The 19,576-nt window shown below is 40.9% G+C and overlaps 1 protein-coding gene across 1 annotated transcript in view; it reads right to left on the bottom strand.

Moving 5' to 3' along the window:
- Nucleotides 1–2,662: 2,662 nt before the first annotated feature.
- Nucleotides 2,663–19,576, bottom strand: part of MAP4K4 (mitogen-activated protein kinase kinase kinase kinase 4) — a 158,851-nt gene continuing 141,937 nt past the window's right edge. The window contains 11 exon segments of the mRNA XM_040425023.1: nt 2,663–5,398; nt 5,856–5,995; nt 6,132–6,291; nt 9,908–10,057; nt 10,221–10,321; nt 11,127–11,261; nt 13,348–13,491; nt 16,146–16,307; nt 16,310–16,355; nt 16,357–16,370; nt 17,331–17,448. Coding sequence (XP_040280957.1) covers nt 5,315–5,398; nt 5,856–5,995; nt 6,132–6,291; nt 9,908–10,057; nt 10,221–10,321; nt 11,127–11,261; nt 13,348–13,491; nt 16,146–16,307; nt 16,310–16,355; nt 16,357–16,370; nt 17,331–17,448 — 1,254 coding nt within the window. The 3' untranslated portion in view covers nt 2,663–5,314.

Raw genomic sequence — 19,576 nt, forward strand, 5'->3', positions numbered from 1 at the left:
CGTGGCCCTGTATATTCTAACCCCCAGGCAAGCGTCCCTGTCACCATGGGAACGCCTGGGGGTTAGAATATACCATCGGATTTGAGTTTTTACGATCTCACTGAGCTCGTAAAACTCAGATCCGATGGTATATTCTAACCCCCAGGCAAGCGTCCCCGTCACCATGGGAACGCCTGGGGGTTAGAATATACCATCGGATCTTCTGAGTTACTCAGCCGCAAAACAAGCACCGGCTCTGCTTGGCCCCGGGCCAGCTCAGGGCCCCAACCAGCTCGGGGCCCCAAGCAATTGCTTGTTTTGCCTGTCTGTTAGCGACGGGCCTGGACCCACAATAGGAAGCCTCAGGCGACCCCCCAGAAAGGGCCGATCGACCCCCAAAGGGGTCGCGACCCCTAGGTTGAGAACCGCTGCTATAGATGAACTTTATTTCCCAACAGGAAGCCGACTTAAAAGAAGATATTCGACTGATTGAGATATGGAAGTTGAATAATAATTATCAAGCATTGAATGCCTGTGATTCTTTTGTCATCTATAATAAGCAATAAGATATCAGCTTATTTATAACAGGCTGGTGACTTATTCTGGTTACAGCACTCTGGATTCCATTGAAGTTAAAGGGGCTGTTTCACTTCGGCAAATAACATTTATTATGTAGTAAGAAGTTAATACAAACCACTTTCTAATGTATTATTATCCATATTGGCTCCTTTGCTATCTGGATTCATTTTTCCTTCACATTATACACTGCTCATTTCCATGGTTCCGACCACCTCCAATCCATCAGTGGTGGTCGGGTTTGCACACTATAGGAAAAATCGCCGGCCTCTCTGGTGGCTGGGACTGTGGTAGTGCACATAGGCTGGTGCTTTTTCCTAATGTGTGAAAGCACGACCGCCACTGATGGATTGCAGGGTGGTCATAATCATGGAAACGAGCAGTGTATAATGTGATGGAAAAACGAATCCAGCCAGCAAAGGAAATACGGATAATAACAATACATTAGTAAGTGCCTTGCATTAACTTCCTATACATAATAAATGCTATTTGCTGAAGTGAGACAGCCCATTTAAAGGGTTTAGTCCCATCTGAGCCTTTCATGGCTGAGACTGGAATAACAGTAGTAAGAGCTGGACAGTGGTGAGCGCTGTTACAGAAGTCACAAAGCAGGCTACACTCCACCCATTTCCTTAACTTACATATCAATGAATGGGGAGCTACGCAAACAGTGTATCACAGAGATCTACACCGTTTCCGCGACTCCTGTGTAAGGAATTAGAGAGAAGCCAAAATAAGGCTTGGCTGTTTCCACTAGTGCTGTGATGGCTAACCTCCGGCACTCCAGCTGTGGTAAAACTACAACTCCCAAGATGCACACTTGCTTGGCTGTTCTCAGAACTCCATAGAAATGGATGGAGCATGCTGGGATGAGTAGTTTCACCACAGCCATCACTGCACTAGTGCCTCAGACTTTGAATGCAGTCCTCCTAGCCATGGTATTGCAGAAGGGAGGAACGAGGGCCATGGTCCCTTATTCTAGTTGTTAGAGGTTGGACATCCAGCAATCTCACAGAAATTACCACTAACAAGTCATCTAAAACTAGCTTTTATTGATGCTTATTAAAATAATCTATACTTGTAGTGTTCATGAGGGTGGAAATCAGGCACTATAGATGCTCATAACACACCCTACACATTGCAGTTAAAGTACATTGACTACAAGTCCGCCTAGTTCCCGCTGCCCCTAAAAGCCTATTAGACTGCATGATTATGAGCAAATTATTAGGAACAAGCATTTATAGGAACACTTGCTCCCAATATCTGGCTCATATAATCGAGAAGCAGATAAACAAAAACTCTTGTTCACCGGCAGCTGTACATCTTTCATCAGGATTACACAAGGAGATGTGCTGCCGATAATGCATAGAACAGAATGAAAGAGGATCAAATTGTTCCTACTGCATTCGGTTTGCATCACCTTTGTTAGCGCAATTCATGAGCTTCGCCTTCTTCTTTGTGTGGTGCCAAATCAATTAGAAGTATAAGTATGTGTACACCATACTGCTTTATAATGAGACCAGACACACTAGGTGGTTTCATGAAAGCATCTTCTCTGAGCCATGGAAGAAGAGGCACACTTTATTCACATTACATTGACTTAAATAGCAGACATGACATCACAAAAGGGGTGTTCCTTAAGAAGAGACTATTGGCTCCTTAACCTGATAGGAGTGGTTTCAGCATCTTCAACGGAGTTCATAGGTATATTTGAAAACTTCAATGTAATCCCCTCTTCCCCCTCCCTTATTGACCTTCTCATACATATGGTTTGCGGCCATCTAGTGGACAAAAATGTGTACTACAGAATGTTCGCATTATATATGTATAGAATAATAAATCCATCTCTCACACCTGTGTAATCAGGCTGCCGCAAACGAGCGCCAATGGATGTTTTACCATCCATAGGCGCTCGCACTGCCCATAAATCAGGCAGTGTAATACCACCTTAACATGTTGCTGAAATAGCGAAACATCAGGAGAGGGGGACACAAGCAAATTATGAACACAAATCTAGCATTACCCCTTTAAATCAACAGGCTGTTACTTTTGTACTGCTCCACCACTGCAATCTATGAAATTAATGCAGTCCACATATACTTAGGTGTCAATTTTACTTTATTTAAGGGAAAAAAATGGGGAAAATAGGAACTTCCATGAAACACAGTAGACATAAGTTAGATATCACTGCAAAATGTCTGAGAATGTTTACTTGACACAAGTCTGCTTTGCAGTTACACAATTAGTAATTTTATGCAGTTTGTCACTGTTGCCTTTTCGCACTATTATTAATGAAAAAATGAGGTTATAGGTCACAAAATGTTTATTACTAAAATTATGCAAAAATTCACTTAAAAAACCATAAATATGTGATGCACATTAGTTTAACAAAAATGTAAACATTTTCTCCAATGTCACATGTGCATAAAACAAAAAAAATAAGCAACACTGCAGTCATACAGTTTCAGTAATTTCTTATGACATAACTAAATCAAAGAGCATATGCATTCTGCTTCCTGACGTATAGTGGTTTTTGCTGTTAATACTGGTTTTAAACTGGATGAGTTTCTGGAATTATTTGGCTAAAAGAGCAAGTAGACCTATGCAAATCAACCAATACTTGCTGTAATAATGGACATTTCCAAAGCTTCAACTTCTCCAGTTAATCTCCACTTCAGTAGGTTTAACAAAAACCACCAACAAAAACCCAACATTTTTTCAAATGATTATTTAGATTGTATTGGGCTCACTGAAAACAGACGTAAGGAATGGAATCTGCTGTGGAGGCCAATTTTTAGAAAGCTTACAAACTCTGCTCTTTAATATGTATACTGCCCTTTACAACAAAATGTACACATGAACATTACTTTTCAGTGCTTCTAAAAGAAATTTAAAAAAAAATTCCAATATTCTATTTCTGCCATTAAAAATAAGGCTTTCATACCACTTGAATGAATGTGTATATGCGAGGGGTGACTGCAGAGAAGTGCGCACATTTGGAGGACTGGTGGAACAGGTCAATTGGCCAGTTTTTATTTTAAACCTATTAACTCTTACCGTCTGTTCCCTTTCTCACTAGTAAACCAGCACTACCATAGTCCACTTCATCCCATCACTGTATGGAAATCAAAGGCAAATCAAAACAATGCTTTAATACAATGGCAGAAACAAAGGAAGAGTAGTCTATTTCTATATTAAAAAGAGAAACTGTTCACAAATGAACAGCATAAGGCAGCTGTCAACAATGTACTCCACACCAAAAAGGAAGTCCGTCAAAAAAGGGTTGAATGACACTGTGCATTGCTACATGAACCACAACTGTACACTCCGGGAACCTCAAGTAAAGAATAGGGAAGTCATTAAGCAGGTCATTCCCTGTCCTGACATTTATTACAAATGTCAAAACTCTCATAAAATAAAGCTGACTATTTTATATTCTTATTAAAAAAAAAAGTCAGAACCGGGAATCGTACATCTAAACACAGGTATGGCATGTCTGTTAAGTATTATTAACTACATTCTTAGAATTGTTTTAGTGCATTGCATTCTTTAAAACAAAAAAAAAATACACCTCCCCATTCATGATTAAGCCAACCATCCCATAACCCCCCTTAGTGACCTAAACTTTAGAACTTAGAGAACTAGCCTAAAACCCATCTTCCTTGATGCTACATCTGGTTTTCACAAAAAAAGAAAGCCCTACTGGTTTGTGTGAAAATGGTACACATAAAAAGTGAAAGCCAACGAACCCTTTAAGTGTTCTGTCACCATCGCATTGCTATTTTGTGCCGCTATTAATGCCAACTTCTGCCAGGGTAGATGAACTAATGAGATCAGGCTGGCATAAATTTGGTATTAGAGTTACACATTCATCTGATATTTAAGCAAAAATGAGTCAATCTCTTCATCACGCCCTTGAGTGGCCAAGATGTCTGCAAATATTGTGCAGGTGTCATGGCTGAAAAGGGGTTTGTGCATCACTCAGAATGAGGTAGGAGAAAAAAAATAAGTTGATTGGAATTTGCCTGCAATGTCCAACTCCACAACCCTGTTTTGTTCCCTTTCTACAGTACAGATTTAGGCCAACTTTACTGTGTGCACGCTTACTGTGGATTTCTAGGAAGGAACTCAATAAATGCTATGGGTGAGGCAGCGCTAATACTGAGACACATTGTGTAGGGATGCAGAATTTAAAAAATAAAGTATAAAGGCAAAATTCAACAATTCACAACATTGGCCCAAGACTGTGTGTGTGTGTGAATAAAAAATAAAAAGATAAAAACAACAAATGTTAGCTGCTGCCTTTCACATTTTATAAATACAGTTTATTATAGGAACTTTCCTTTGTCATAATCAACATAAGAAAACAAACAGAAAAAACACTAAATTAAATAAGTGAAATATTAGTAAGCCTGGCTGTGCATTGTCAGAAAGGCTTGATAAGTTCTCTTGGACTGTGTTCAATTCCATTTTTCCATGGTGAAGGGGTGCTTTTAGTGTGTATTCTTTCACGTCTTACCCACAACTTATTTTAAGTAAGAGGAAGTGTCTAAGTTAGTACAACCCTCAGATGTTTGTAGCACCCAACAAAGGAATTACAGCCCCAGCTGCCTTGCAAGCTGCATCAAGCTTCTGTAATCTTCTCCCCATGTTAGAAACATAAATTCCACTAAACGAATGTGGTTGTACTCCAGTTGCAAATGATTTCAAGTTACGGAGATTACGAAGACTGTAGGGGAGAGGTCAGCAGTTCCACTTGTTACCAGCTCAAAAGAGAACTCCTGCCCAGGGTCATGAAATATACTTGACTGCTTCCACCGGACCTCACAGAAGCAAAGAAAACCTGTGCAAAGAGTGGAGAATCAGGATTAGTAAGGTTTATTACAAGGTTAACATGATTTGTGTATTTCACTATATAACTGTTTTAAATAACATCTAATTTGCAGTAAAATTTAGGCTAGCAACCAGTCTTGCGCTTAATACTGCCTCCTAGTGGTCATTGTATATTTCATTACAACTACAATATCCCCACAATACCATTTTCTGACATGTTTTAGATGTTGGTGGGGATCTCAATCCCTGGACTTCAACAACAGTAATTCTCTGGCACGCCAAAAGTTGTTACTAGGTAATTATCTCTTTAACCAACTTCTTTATATTTAAAGATCCAGTTGGAGGACTACATTTATAAACTTATAGACCATTAATTATTTCTTTAATATCTGAAAATATTAATATACTGTATGTTTTGTTGACACATTTTATGTCACAATACCACTCACTGCCCAGTAAACACTTACCTTATCATTTCGTTCACACAAGAACTTTAGTCTTTGTGCCCTTTTGTGCATAAAAACTCCATCAAGGTGACCAGTCTCAACAGATCGAATTTCAATGGCTTTTTCGCCCCATCCCATTATCTGATTAGATCGAATGTATGCTAAAAAATAAATAAAAATATATTCAGGAGGAAGAAAGTTTTATTGTACTGTAAATAAATGTGAAAGAAAATATTTCTCAAGTCTTTAAGGGGGTAAATGTATGCATAACAAACTCCACTGCCATGTAAAACATACCAACAGAGGTCGGCATTTCTCCCCACTGTAGAACCACATCTTTGGTGATCCTGCCGTAAGTATTAACATAAACTCCTTCATCTTCATAACAAACCAACAACTCCATGCCATCTGTATTTGGGAGAATAATAATTGCATGTGGCTGGATACTGCTCTGGATCTATAAAAAGAGCACAATAAAGCAATATTATTGAACTTTCTATTCAGTCTTCCTAGCAATTAAATCACAGTCAGGGCACATTTACACAGCAGGAAGTGAATGGAAATGCCCACAGTGATTGGTTGAGTGGGCATTAACTGCCATTTCCTGCCACATAAATATTGCCCTTATAGGGAATCAAACTCCCGCTTACAGCGCCGGGTTAGCCACTTTTGTGTCAAGCCAACACCAAGAAGTGGAGAGCATTGGACACTGATGTATATTGCCTGGCCTGTAATCTCGCACGTGCACCAATGCTCCTGGCATCAGTGCATGCTCAGAGCAACTGCTATGGCTTTCAAAGCAGTGCAGATGCCTACTGCACATGTGCAGAGGGTATCATCATGCACCCAGAACTGGAGATGACCGCTTTGCACAGATGAATCATTCAGAGCTCTGGGGAGGATCATGATGCAACTATATTCCCCTCTCGTTCCACCGATACCTATATGTCATTGGTGTATGAGCGGTATGCATCAGAGCTGCTTAGGAAGCTGAACCACATACTCTGCGCATGCGCCGATACTGGGAGCAACAACGCAGATATGAGATTACAGGGCCAGACAAGCATCAATAACCTAATTTGCATATCAATATGAATGCTGATTACTCTGTATGACATCACATACAAACATAAAAATAGTGGGTTAGATTTATCAAACTGGTGTAAAGCAGAACTGGCTTAGTTGACCATAGCAACCAGAGTCCACCTTTCATTTTCCAAACGAGCTGTGAAAAATGAAAGGTGGAATCTGATTTGTTACTATGGGCAACTAAGCCAGTTCTGCTTTACACCAGTTTGATAAATCTCCTCCACCATCTTTTTACTCAACAGGATTAACCCTACCAGGCATGTCTAGTTTAATAGGGTTGATCCTGTTGACATATTCTCTTCAAGCCTAGAGTAGAGTAATCAGAGATATAAAATAACTAAAACTATACAGAATACAAGTTGTAGTTAATGCCTTCAAACCAAATCATATAAAATTTATTCACCTCCTGCTGTCATATAAGATGCTGCTGGCCCTTTAACCCCTTCAGGACCCTGCCACTTTTCACCTTAAAGAGGACCTTTCATCAGCATCAAGTATGTAAACTGAATATACATACATGGAGAGCGGCGCCCAGGGATCCCCCTGCACTTACTATTATCCCCGGGCGCCGCTCCGCTCTCCGGTTATAGGCTCCGGTAAAGTCATAGTTAGGCTCCACCCATTTGAGCCTGCCGGCGTCTCTTTCTCCTATGTTGTAGCGCTGGCCAATCGCAGCGCTCAGCTCATAGCATGGATAAGAGCTGAGCGCTGCGATTGGCCAGCGCTACAGCATAGGAGAAGGAGACGCCGGCAGGCTCAAATGGGTGGAGCCTAACTATGACTTTACCGGAGCCTATAACCGGAGAGCGGAGCGGCGCCCGGGGATAATAGTAAGTGCAGGGGGATCCCTGGGCGCCGCTCTCCATGTATGTATATTCAGTTTACATACTTGATGCTGATGAAAGGTCCTCTTTAAGGACCAGGCCATTTTTTTGCAAATTTGACATGTGTCACTTTATGTGGTGATAACGTTAAAATGCTTTTACTTATCCAAGCCATTCTGAGAATGTTTTCTCGTCACATATTGTACTTCATGACAGTAGTAAATTTGAGTCAAAATATTTCATTTTTATTTATAAAAAAATACCAAATTTACCAAAAATGTGGAAAAATTAGCAATTTTCAAAATGTACATTTCTCGGCTTTTAAAACAGATAGTGATACCTCCTAAAATAGTTATTACTTTACATTTTCCATATGTCTACTTCATGTTTGGATCATTTTGTAAATTAGATTTTCTTTTTTTGGGATGTTAGAAGGCTTGGAAGTTTAGAAGCAAATCTTGAAATTTCTCAGAAAATTTCCAAAACCCACTTTTTAAAGGACCAGTTCAGGTCTGAAATCACTGTGAGGCTTACATAATCGAAACCACCCATAACTGGCCCCATTTTAGAAATTACACCCCTCAAGGTATTCAACACTGATTTTACAAACCTTGTTAACCCTTTAGGTGTTCCACAAGAAATAAAGTAAAATGTAGATGCAATTTCAGAATTTCACTTTTTTAGCAGATTTTCCATTTTAATCAATTTTTTTCCAGTAACTCCAGTGACAAAGCAAGTGTTAACAGCCAAACAAAACTCAATATTTATTTCCCTGATTCTGTAGTTTACAGAAACACCCCATATGTGGTCGTAAAACTGCTGTACGGGCACACAGAAGTGCGCAGAAGGAAAGGAATGCCATTTCACCTTTTATACTTTAGGTTGCCTCTCTAATACATTTTGCAATGCCATGGGCAGGACTAGGGTTATATATGTGAGTGCTGGTTATTATTGATCTTTGGAGACTGTATTATGATTTATACCCGTATGTGTTACTGTTCATATGTGACCGGGTGAATTTTAACCTGGGGGTGGATGCCTTTATCATGGCATCTCAGGTATTGCTTCTAATTTTTAATCATGTCTGTTATTGTTTTTTTGTATTAAACTGCATTAATAAATTATGAATTTATACTATATGTGTGTGTTTGATTGTTTGGTGTTGTCAGGTATTTTGTCGCACACATTATATTAATTGTGGCTCATCAATATTGGAGGATTGTCTTAGGTAGTAGCTAATTTTTTTGCAGGATTAGGTGACGGTTAGATTGGTACTATTTTTGCACCTTTTTTATCGCTTGGTGTTGCACTTTTAGTGATGTAAGGTGACAAAATTAATTTTTTTTAGCATTTTTTTTTATTTTATTTTTTTGTCTGTTTACCTGAGGGGTTAGGTCATGTGATATTTTTATAGAGCTGGTCGATACGGATAGGGTGATACTTAATATGTCTACTTTTATTTTTTTCCCTATTTTTCATAATTTTTTTTTTAGTTTATTTTGGGAAAAGGACGCTTTTTAATTTTTTTGCAAAACTATTTTTCTAACTTTTTTCCACTTAATTTATTGTCCCACTTTGGGGCTTCAACTTTTGGGGGTCTGATACCCTTTACAATGCATCACAATACTTCTGTATTGTAATGCATTGGCTGTAAGTGTATTACACACTGTAATACACTTACAGCCTGCTTCCTGTGAGATCCAGGGGAAGCTGGATCTCACAGGCTGTCACGGAAGGCAGCCACGATGCCTTAGGAAGGCACTGGGCTGCCTTCCCTGCCATTGGGTCCCCGTCACAGCAGCACAGGGACCCGATGGCCACCCTGCACGTGTCGTGGTCAGCGCTGACTGTGGCAGTGTGAGGGTTAATGTGTGCTCCTGCACCTGCCTGATCAGCCCGCCGTACATGTACAGGGCTGGCCTTTAAGTCACATCCACCAGCACCGTACACGTACGGCGCGGATACTTATGGGGTTAAAATGGGCTTTTCAATCTTATACATCTATGGCATGTTTACAAGATATGGAATACATTTCGAATAGATGGAAGTTTAGCTATATACGGAATTCCCATCAACTAAACTGTTCTATGGATATGCCATAAATGCATCTGGTGGGAAGTCTCCCAGAGCCAAAAATGTTCTAATATCCACAATACTTACATGTGTTGGTAGATAAATGTCATAGACTGCTCCTGAGTCCACATCAACAGCATGAAAGCCTGCACAGGAACCATAAATCACCTTTAGCCGTTGTCCTTCTTCAACAGTCAGGTCCACTAACAGTGGCCTATGTACCAAGTCTCCAAATGACTGCAAGTAAAGAATGGAAGAAAAAAAAACAACAACTTTACATCACATTTGTACATTTAAACCAGTTTATTGTATGTTTTTCTTTACAAATAAAATGTAAAAAGGTCTGATAACCACTGAAAAAATGCATAACATACATTTGAGAAAATTAGAGCCAACGTACCTTAAAGGCCATGAATTTGTGATATGGCTTTGGTGCCCAGGCATAAACTTCCACTGAACTTTTTAAAGCAATTACCAAAAACTTGATGCGCTCATATTTTACTAAAGTAAAATGAAAAATAAAACATTAAACTAGAAGCAAGATGGCCATTACAAGTATTATTACATTTTTCTGAAAAGAGTACTCAATATATTTACTCCTCTACTATTTCTGTGCAGGCCAGTAAAAAATAAAGGGACTCATTTATCAAACTGGTGGAAAGTAGAACTGGCTTAGTTGCTCATAGCAACCAGATTCCACCTTTCATTTTGGACAGCTCCTTTGGAAAATGAAAGGAGGAGTCTAGTTGCTATGGGCAACTAAGCCAGTTCTACTTTACACCAGTTTGATAAATGACCCCCAAAATATCAAAAATACATATAGCATTTTTATGGCTAGTGTGTGTGAATACACATACACACGCACTACATTACACTAATCACCACTGTAAAAATATCTGCTAAAACCAAAGGCAGTACTAGTACCACCAAAGGTACAGAAGCTTTTTAAATATCTCTAAGCCTCATTATGGGAGCAAAGAGATGACAAAGCCAGGACCAGTCTGCTGTTGGATCTAGGTTAGAAGCAGCAGCTCAAGTAGTTATGTGAAGGAGTTGCAGCAAAAATGTAGGACATTTTTAAGGAATATTATTTAGTATGTGTCATGCTCTCTATCGTCAGACAGGGAAGAGATTCATTACTGTTCGTTTTATGTTATGGAGCTCTATCAGAGAAAAGGTCTTTAGGAACCTTGAGAAAGGTTGAACTTGATTGACCAGTGTCTTTTTTTCAACCTATGGAATTAATTCTGAATGTTCACGTATGATATAAACTGAAATAGAAATGACTACAGGTCAATATACCTACCAACTTTATAGTGCACACAACCTTCCAAATCACCGACAGTTGTCCACCCCTGTTTCTTCTCAACCTCTGGGTCATTGCGGAGAATTTTGTTTCTCAGCCAAGACAAGTAATACACTCTTAACTTGTTCTTCTTTCCTGTAAAGAACAAATGCACAATGTGCTATGGCTGCTCATGCTAATGAAGCAATTACTGCAAAATCAATCTAGACATTAGAACTTATTTTTGTGAATGCTTGATCATGGGGTATTGCCATAGCTCCATTCATTAAAGGGGTTATTCGAGAAATAATACTGATGACCTATCCGCAGGGGTCTCAGTCCCAGCATCACTGCTGATCAGCTGTTTCTGGAAGCTCTGGTGAACGATGCAGGCTCCAGACAGCTTACAAGGACAGCACCGTACATCGAAAAGCCACTGTGCTTGGTTTTGCAGCTCAGCCCTATTCAAGTCAATAGGCCACGTGACCCATCTAAGGGCTCTTTCACACCTGCGTTCTTTTCTTCCGGCATAGAGTTCCGTCGTCGGGGCTCTATGCCGGAAGAATCCTGATCAGTTTTATCCTAATGCATTCTGAATGGAGTGAAATCCGTTCAGGATGCATCAGGATGTCTTCAGTTCCGGAACGGAACGTTTTTTGGCCGGAGAAAATACCGCAGCATGCTGCGCTTTTTGCTCCGGCCAAAAATCCTGAAGACTTGCCGCAAGGCCGGATCCGGAATTAATGTCCATTGAAAGGCATTGATCCGGATCCGGCCTTAAGCTAAACGTCGTTTCGGCGCATTGCCGGATCCGACGTTTAGCTTTTTCTGAATGGTTACCATGGCTGTGCCGGGACGCTAAAGTCCTGGCAGCCATGGTAAAGTGTAGCGGGGAGCGGGGAGCAGCATACTTACCGTCCGTGCGGCTCCCGGGGCGCTCCAGAGTGACGTCAGGGCGCCCCAAGCGCATGGATCACGTGATCGCATGGCACGTCATCCATGCGCATGGGGCGCTCTGACGTCATTCTGGAGCGCCCCGCGAGCCGCGCGGACTGTAAGTATACTGCTCCCCGGCTCCCCGCTCCTACTATGGCAACCAGGACTTTAATAGCGTTCTGGCTGCCATAGTAACACTGAAAGCATTTTGAAGACAGATCCGTCTTCAAATGCTTTCAGTAAACTTGCGTTTTTCCGGATCCGGCGTGTAATTCCGGCAAGTGGAGTACACGCCGAATCCGGACAACGCAAGTGTGAAAGAGGCCTAAGGTGAAGTCACATGGCCTTGGAAGAGGCCTCAGAGCTCATGGAGTGCTCAGCTTCTTTGAACAGCTGATCGTTGTGTGGGTCCTGGGTGTCTGACCCCCGCCAATCAGATATTGATGACCTATCCTGAGGATAGGTCATCAATATTAATTTCTGGATAACTCCTTTAATTCTGCATTTTATGTCGCTCTCAAGTTTGGAGACTCACGTTATGTAGACTCACGCTTGGAGCCTATTTTCGGATCACATATTGAGTAAATTAACATATGATCATACATTGTGCTGCACAGCATGAGGCCACTACAAGTACTCTTTAAGGCTGTTTCACAGAAGCGAGTCCATTGCGGGAATCGTGATCCGTGTGTGAGCGTGATCCTCCATTCTGGACTTGCAGGAGTGCAAGACATTATACTGATTTATAATGCTATGTGACTCTGCTTAACCTTACTGATACAGAATCATACTGACAGCTTTATGTCACTATGATTCTGTATCAGTAAGATCAAGCAGAGGCACACAGCATTATAAATCACGATAATGCCATGAATTTCCTGCAAGTCCAAACAGGATCACACTGGCACACGTAGCCCGAGGATCACGCTGGCACACGGAGCGCGATTCCCGCAATGGACTCACTCATGTGAAACACCCCTTAGAGGCATGAACTGCACACCTCTGGGGTACATGTAACAAGGGTTACAAATCTTGATCTCAGAGGAATTTTAACCATATTTGATGTAAAGATGCAGAATTTGTTAAATGTTTTTTTGTGCCAGGTAAGCTTGTATGAATGCTCGTTTGTTAACACTGTAGTACAACATGCAGCTCATAATACAGCCTGCTGTATCTGTATAGCAAATTATAAATATAACCAAACAAACCCACTACCCTCTTTACAAATATGTATGCTACTAGGACTGACTAAATGTGTCTATACATAAGGATGACTGTTATAAAGGGTTTATAGATGCAACTTTACCTGATATTGTAACCAGCACATTTAAACCCTCAAGGACATCCATTTGCTGAAATCGCCTTCTGTTGATGAGAGGGTAGACTTTTCCCTGACCACTTCTGTCTAACAGCATTAATCCACTTTCTGTGCCGACCAACAAATTCACACCTGTGAGAAAATAAGAGAGAACCATTAGAAATTGTAAGTGTTTTGTCTGTATGAGTGAGTGGAACAGTGAGGGAACAGATTTCCAGAAGACTGAAATATCAGCTACATGGCTACAACAATGAAGAATTCTCCTTAACAATTGGTTTTATTTTTAATGTCACCCGTTTCTTATACAACGGTGACAAAAAAGTTATATTATTTACAAGTTAAAGAACCTCTGTCAGCATGATCAACCCTATTAAACAAGTCATATTGCCTGGTGGGGTTGATCATTCTGATTAAAAAGCTTTCTTTTGTCTGTATGCTGAACAGCCGCAGAGATATCTGCATTTTTATCTAAATGCAAATGAGCATGTTTAAGCACCAAGGGGTTGGACTGAGCCCTCAGAGCACTGCTATTGTAACGCCCTGTGCTCTGCACACTAGCTCCCCACCCCCTTCCCTTTGTGTGCAGCAGAGGGGCGTTACAAAAGCAGGGAGGGGCGAGCGTACAGAGCACAGGGCTATTACAAAAACAGTGCTCCAAGGACTCTGGCCAGCCCTCTGGTGCTCAAACTCTCTCATTAGCATATAAATAAAAAACTCGGCAGCTGACAGACAAAAAGAAAAGTATTGTTTTAATCAGCATGATCAACCCTAACAGGCAGTATGACTGGTTTAAAAGGTTGAACATGCTGACAAAAGCTGCTCTTGGTGATCAAAAGCATAGAACTTTTCAGTCGCTAACATAGCAACTCACAAAACAAAAAATGTATGGTTTTCTTGTGTGCTCTTAAAGAAAAAAGGGAATTTTCAGCTATTACTCTAAACTAAAAAGTTACTTTGGGACCATCGCAAGACTAGGCCCTGCTTTATATGTTAATAAATGAACACTTCTATATTTATGCTATATATCTGGATGATGTGTATATATCTGGCTGATATGTATTAACCAAGTAGTTAAATCTAGTTTCTGTATATTTTGTACTATGGTACTGCGCAATGCACTTCCTGTCCACCTTCACTATCTTAGTGCCCTGAAAACACAATATACAATTGCTATACAACTCCAGATTGGTAATTACTAGTTTCTGGGTTCTTGTTTATTCGACTATATGTTCGTGCTTTTTCTTGCTCTCACATCAACATGAAGGGGATATGCAATAACATGCCCATGCAAAAAAGTATATATAGGACGTACAAAAAAAACACTAAGTAAGAGAATAGGGGAACATATCTATAACACCTGGAGAAAATACGAAGGTCATCCCCTCTCAAGACATTACAAAGAGAAACATGGGGGAAATAAGTAATGGTACCACATTTAGTGGAATAGAGATAGTTAATAAAACAAAAGAGAGGGGGGACTTAATAAAAAAAATGTCCCGAGCAGAGACCCGCTGGATTTTTTATCTGAACACATTGTACCATCAGGATTGAACTCAGAAATCGAACTGTTCGCCTTTGAATGAATGAATGCTAGAGAGCAGAAGATATGAGGGGGTTAAATGGAGGAGAAATGGACCTACAGGTGAAATTCGAAAAATTTGAATATCGTGCAAAGTTCATTTATTTCAGTAATGCAACTTTAAAGGTGAAACATATGAGATAGACTCATTACATGCAAAGCGAGATATGTAAGCCGTTATTTATATAATTTGGATGATTATGGCTTACAGCTTATGAAACCCCAAAGTCACAATTTGAGGTACACTTGCTCAGGGATATGGATTAAGTAGCTTGACTAAGTGTGACCCTTTGAGCCAGAATATTGAGCCTTTTCACAAAACCTAATTTTAAGGCTGCAATAATGCAATTCCTTTAATTTGCATTACTGAAATAAATGGACTTTTGCAGCAATAGTCAAATTTTTGAGGTTCACCTGTATATAAGTCAGCATTAGGAGACTGAATTGGTATCCCTGATGATGAATAAACGTTTTATTTCGAAACGCGTTGGAGTAACTTGGTCCTAACTATCCGTAGCTCAAATATGACAGTCACACAGCGCTCCGTGTGAGCACGAGCGAGCAAACTTTTGAATTAGAGCTGTGCCGCCGGCCGGGGCAAGCTCAGTGAAAGTAATAGGGTCTAGCCTCCTGAAACCCGCTTCATGTTGATGTGAGAGCATGAAAAAGCACGAACATACAGTCGAATAAACAAGAACCCAGAAACAGGTAATTACCAATCTGGAGTTTGTATAGCTATTGTATATTGTGTTTTCAGGGCACTGACAGATCGTGTAAGGTGGACAGGGAGTGCATCGCGCATACCATAGTACAAAATATACGTGTCACTTGTGAATAGCAGCAGCAGCGATACCGCAGCGTTAGTGGATTAAGAGGTGCAAGCGCCTGTGTAACAGAGAAAAATCTAGTTTCTGGTTGGGTGACATGTCATCATGTTTAGAGGCATCAGCATTAATATGTAGTCTAATTCTGCTAGATATAGGTTCTATGATGACTGCAAAGGCAGAGTACTGTTAATGAATATTCATGAACAGCCATCCTGGTTAAGATACGCAGAAGGTTCAGCAGGATCATAAAATAAGTTACATAAACTTTCCGTACTGTATGTATAAGCAAATAAATAAAAAAAGAGAACTTTAGAGTCAGATTATTGACTACCTAGCTACAGGACCTTTTAAAATGAAATTTCTTTAACATGGTAACTCACCCCATAGTGCAGCGCATAGTATTTCAGAATTAAATCTCTTCTTGTATTTGCGAATCTCAGGTGTATCACTCTGTGGCCTTGTGTTTGTGGGATTAACATTAACAACTGACCCTTTCCTTGTGGGATCCTGCCTCATAGCATCTGGCCTCAGCGCTTCACTGAAAATCCCACTAAAATAAAATTAGTATTTTTAAGGTTAGCTTCCAGTGTGGCGCATGTATGTACCTGAAAGATATAAGCAACCACATGTTCAATGATAAAAAACCTCATCATTTCACTTCTTGTAACACTGCACACAGCAAGCAGGGTGGAGAGGCAGACAGCACTACAAGGTGAGGGGAAAACACAAGGTCTGTGTATATTCACACTGTTACCACAGACAATCCAGAAGGCTTACATTAGGGGAGTTCTGACAGTTGGTTAACAGGGTGGGTATATAATCTGTGACTAAACGCCTGTAGGACACAGATAGATATGACCCACAAATGTAGCATGCTGGAATCCTATCTATATGTTTCAGGTTAAAAAAACAAATACATAAAAAATTAACAAAGGGAGACTAAATTCTGCATGCAGTGATGTATCAAACCTTTATTGAAAATGTGGCCACCAATGCACGGGATGTAGAAATGAAGGTTAGATTCAGTTTTATCATTCCATTGTCAACAACACCACAGATGAAATAAGCATTTGGTCACTGACCAATGACCGCCCAGAAGTCGGAAAATTAAAGATTACAGAATATGTAAACTTAAAAGCTCCTTCGATGATGGGCACGCAACGAGTCACAGCAACAAGTTTCTTTCAATACATTGCCAGTCTATGCTGAGTTGACATAAGTTAGTTTTCAGCAGGCTTGCTATGCTAGGGTGTATACCTCTCTCCTATCTAGGGTTTGGTAGTTCATGTGCATCATAAAGTTGTTAGAAGCATGGATGCTGTTAGCCCGGAGCACAAGAAACATATTCTCACTAAATGAGAGCATTGCAAAAGTATATATTTTATAGAGAATTGTGGTCTTAAGAACTAGGCTACTATAGACTTCACTAAGTCCAGTAGGAAGAATTTGAGGTTCAAATACTACAGTCAAATCAGAAACTGAACGCACTTAAATCGTTCAATTGTGTAAAATTAAGACTCAGGAAGTGCTAATATCACCTGTGCTACTTCCATGAGGGTACCTACCCACTGATGTACAGTTTGTTCCACTGGACGGAGAAATCTGGAGTAATCGAGGATCGATAAAAGGTGTAAATGAGGAGGAAGATTTGTGTTTCTGAAGAGTGTTACTAGCGGACTGGGTCTGCAAGGAAAAATAAAGAGAGTCAAAAAAGTAAAAAAAATAAAATAAAAAATACTCACACATAAAATGTGAGATGGGGAAGAGAAGGCAGAACATTTAAAAGTATAAAGGAAACTACCTTCCTGCTGCGATGTTCCAGTATAATTAAGAGGAGTGTTGTCCAAATGTCACATAGTATTAGAAAATAATGTAAGCTGGCAAAAAAAAAAATGGACTGGAGACTGATGAATGTGCAGAAAAATCTGATTAAAAAGTCAAAATGATTTTCTCTGCCAATTTAGGCTACTTTCACACTGGCGTTTCTGGGTCTGCTTGTGAGATCCGCTTAAGGGCTCTCATAAGTGGCCCAAACCGGATCAGTTCAGCCTCAATGCATTCTGAATGGATAAGGATCCGCTCAGAAGGCATCAGTTTGGCCGCGTTCAGTCACTGTTCCGCTTTGGATGTGGTGTCCGCCTGACGATGCGGAGCCAAACGGATCCGTCCGGAAACACAATTGAAGTCAACGAGGACGGATCTGTTTGTACTAGCTCCGCTTTGAGACGTATCCGTTTCAAAACGTTCAGGTCTCTGCGCATGCCCAGTAATTTTCTTTCCCTCCCAGCATCGTCGGCCATCTTGGAGGAGCGACTTGGTGAACACTGGTAAGTATTGGAAGTTTGTCTGTTTTCTGTCTTTATCCTGTTCTATCTATCTATTACTGGGGGGGGGGGGGGGGGGGGAGCTGGCACTGGGGGAGCTGCTGGCAATGGTGGGGGGCTGCTGCTGGCACTGGTGGGATACATTTTTTGTTTATTTTTTCATTAGCTTCTTCTAAAAATTAAATTAAAGAGAAAGTTCTGTGGTGGGCAAGCACCAATTTATCTTCTATAAAGTACGTTTTAAAAAAAAATGTGTGTTATATATATTTATTTAAATAAATTATGGTTAAACAATTTTTTGTTTCAGCAACCTGCACCTAGAGCCGCCAGCCAGGATCCCCCCAGTTGCCTCCAGAGTTCGTGGGAGTGTCCGTGGCGGTCGTAGACGTGTAATTTGCATTTTGTTTTCGGATTTTCAGTTAGTTTGGTATTTCTTTTTCTTTCAGGGTTCCAGAGGCTCCACCAGAGAAGATGAGGAGTTCGTTGTCCCGCACGTTGATAACGAGGTCCTCATCCAACTGGTGGAGGCGCGTCCAACTTTATGGGACCACTCAGACCGCCACCACGCTGATCATCATTGCACCCAGCAGCTCTGGAGGGACATATGTTTAGATCTTTTTGAGACCTGAGGGGATCTAAATGCGGCGGCTCAAAAGAAACGTGGTAAGTACAGCAATATTGTTGTTAACCTTACATCATGCAAATTATAGTTTTTTTCAACAGTCAAACAGGTTACCACGCGGTGGCAATCTATCCGGGACCGCTTTAGGAGGGACTATAACAAGGAAGTTAAGGCCCCGAGTGGCTCCGGAGCAACCTCAGGGCCTACATACATGTATCCGGCGGCCCTGGGGTTCCTACGATGTACAATGGCACCAAGAAGGTAATTTTTTTTTTAAGGACTGTAAAAAGCATTTATTTTAAGGGGCTGTCTGAGACAGCGGAGCGTTTGGCTCCCCTGTTTTAGCCAGCCCCCTACAGTCAGAGGGATAACTGTTCTCTCCGTCTTAATGTAAGGGGCTGTCTGAGACAGCGGAGCGTTTGGCTTCCCTGTTTTGGCCGGCCCCCTATGGTATAAGGTAGCCATAGCATAGAACATGGAAGCTGTATTTAAAGGACAATTCTTTACTTTCCTTTGTTTTTTCCTACAGAACTACCAGCAGCACTCGGGAGCCTGAACAACCTCCTGAGGCGGAACCGGAACGGATCGCCACTGCCAGCCCTCCTGTCCCTCATGCATCGGCTCAGGACAAACCGGGTCCCCTACCGGATCCCTCCGCTCAACAGAGGCTCTTAGGTTTCCGAACAAATTTGAGAGCCCTTGTGAGCAGGCAGAGATCCGGTAGGACAACTCGAAATGATTATGTGGACCTTGCAGAGGTAGTTTCCGACGCTCTGGAAAGTTTTGCCGAACATCAGAAGGTATTTAGTGCTGACTTGATTCGCCGCTGTAAGGGGGCGGAGTCGGCGATTCAACGCAGCTTTAA

The sequence above is a fragment of the Bufo bufo genome, chromosome 3 (assembly GCF_905171765.1).
Source record: "Bufo bufo chromosome 3, aBufBuf1.1, whole genome shotgun sequence".
NCBI classification, from domain to species: domain Eukaryota; kingdom Metazoa; phylum Chordata; class Amphibia; order Anura; family Bufonidae; genus Bufo; species Bufo bufo.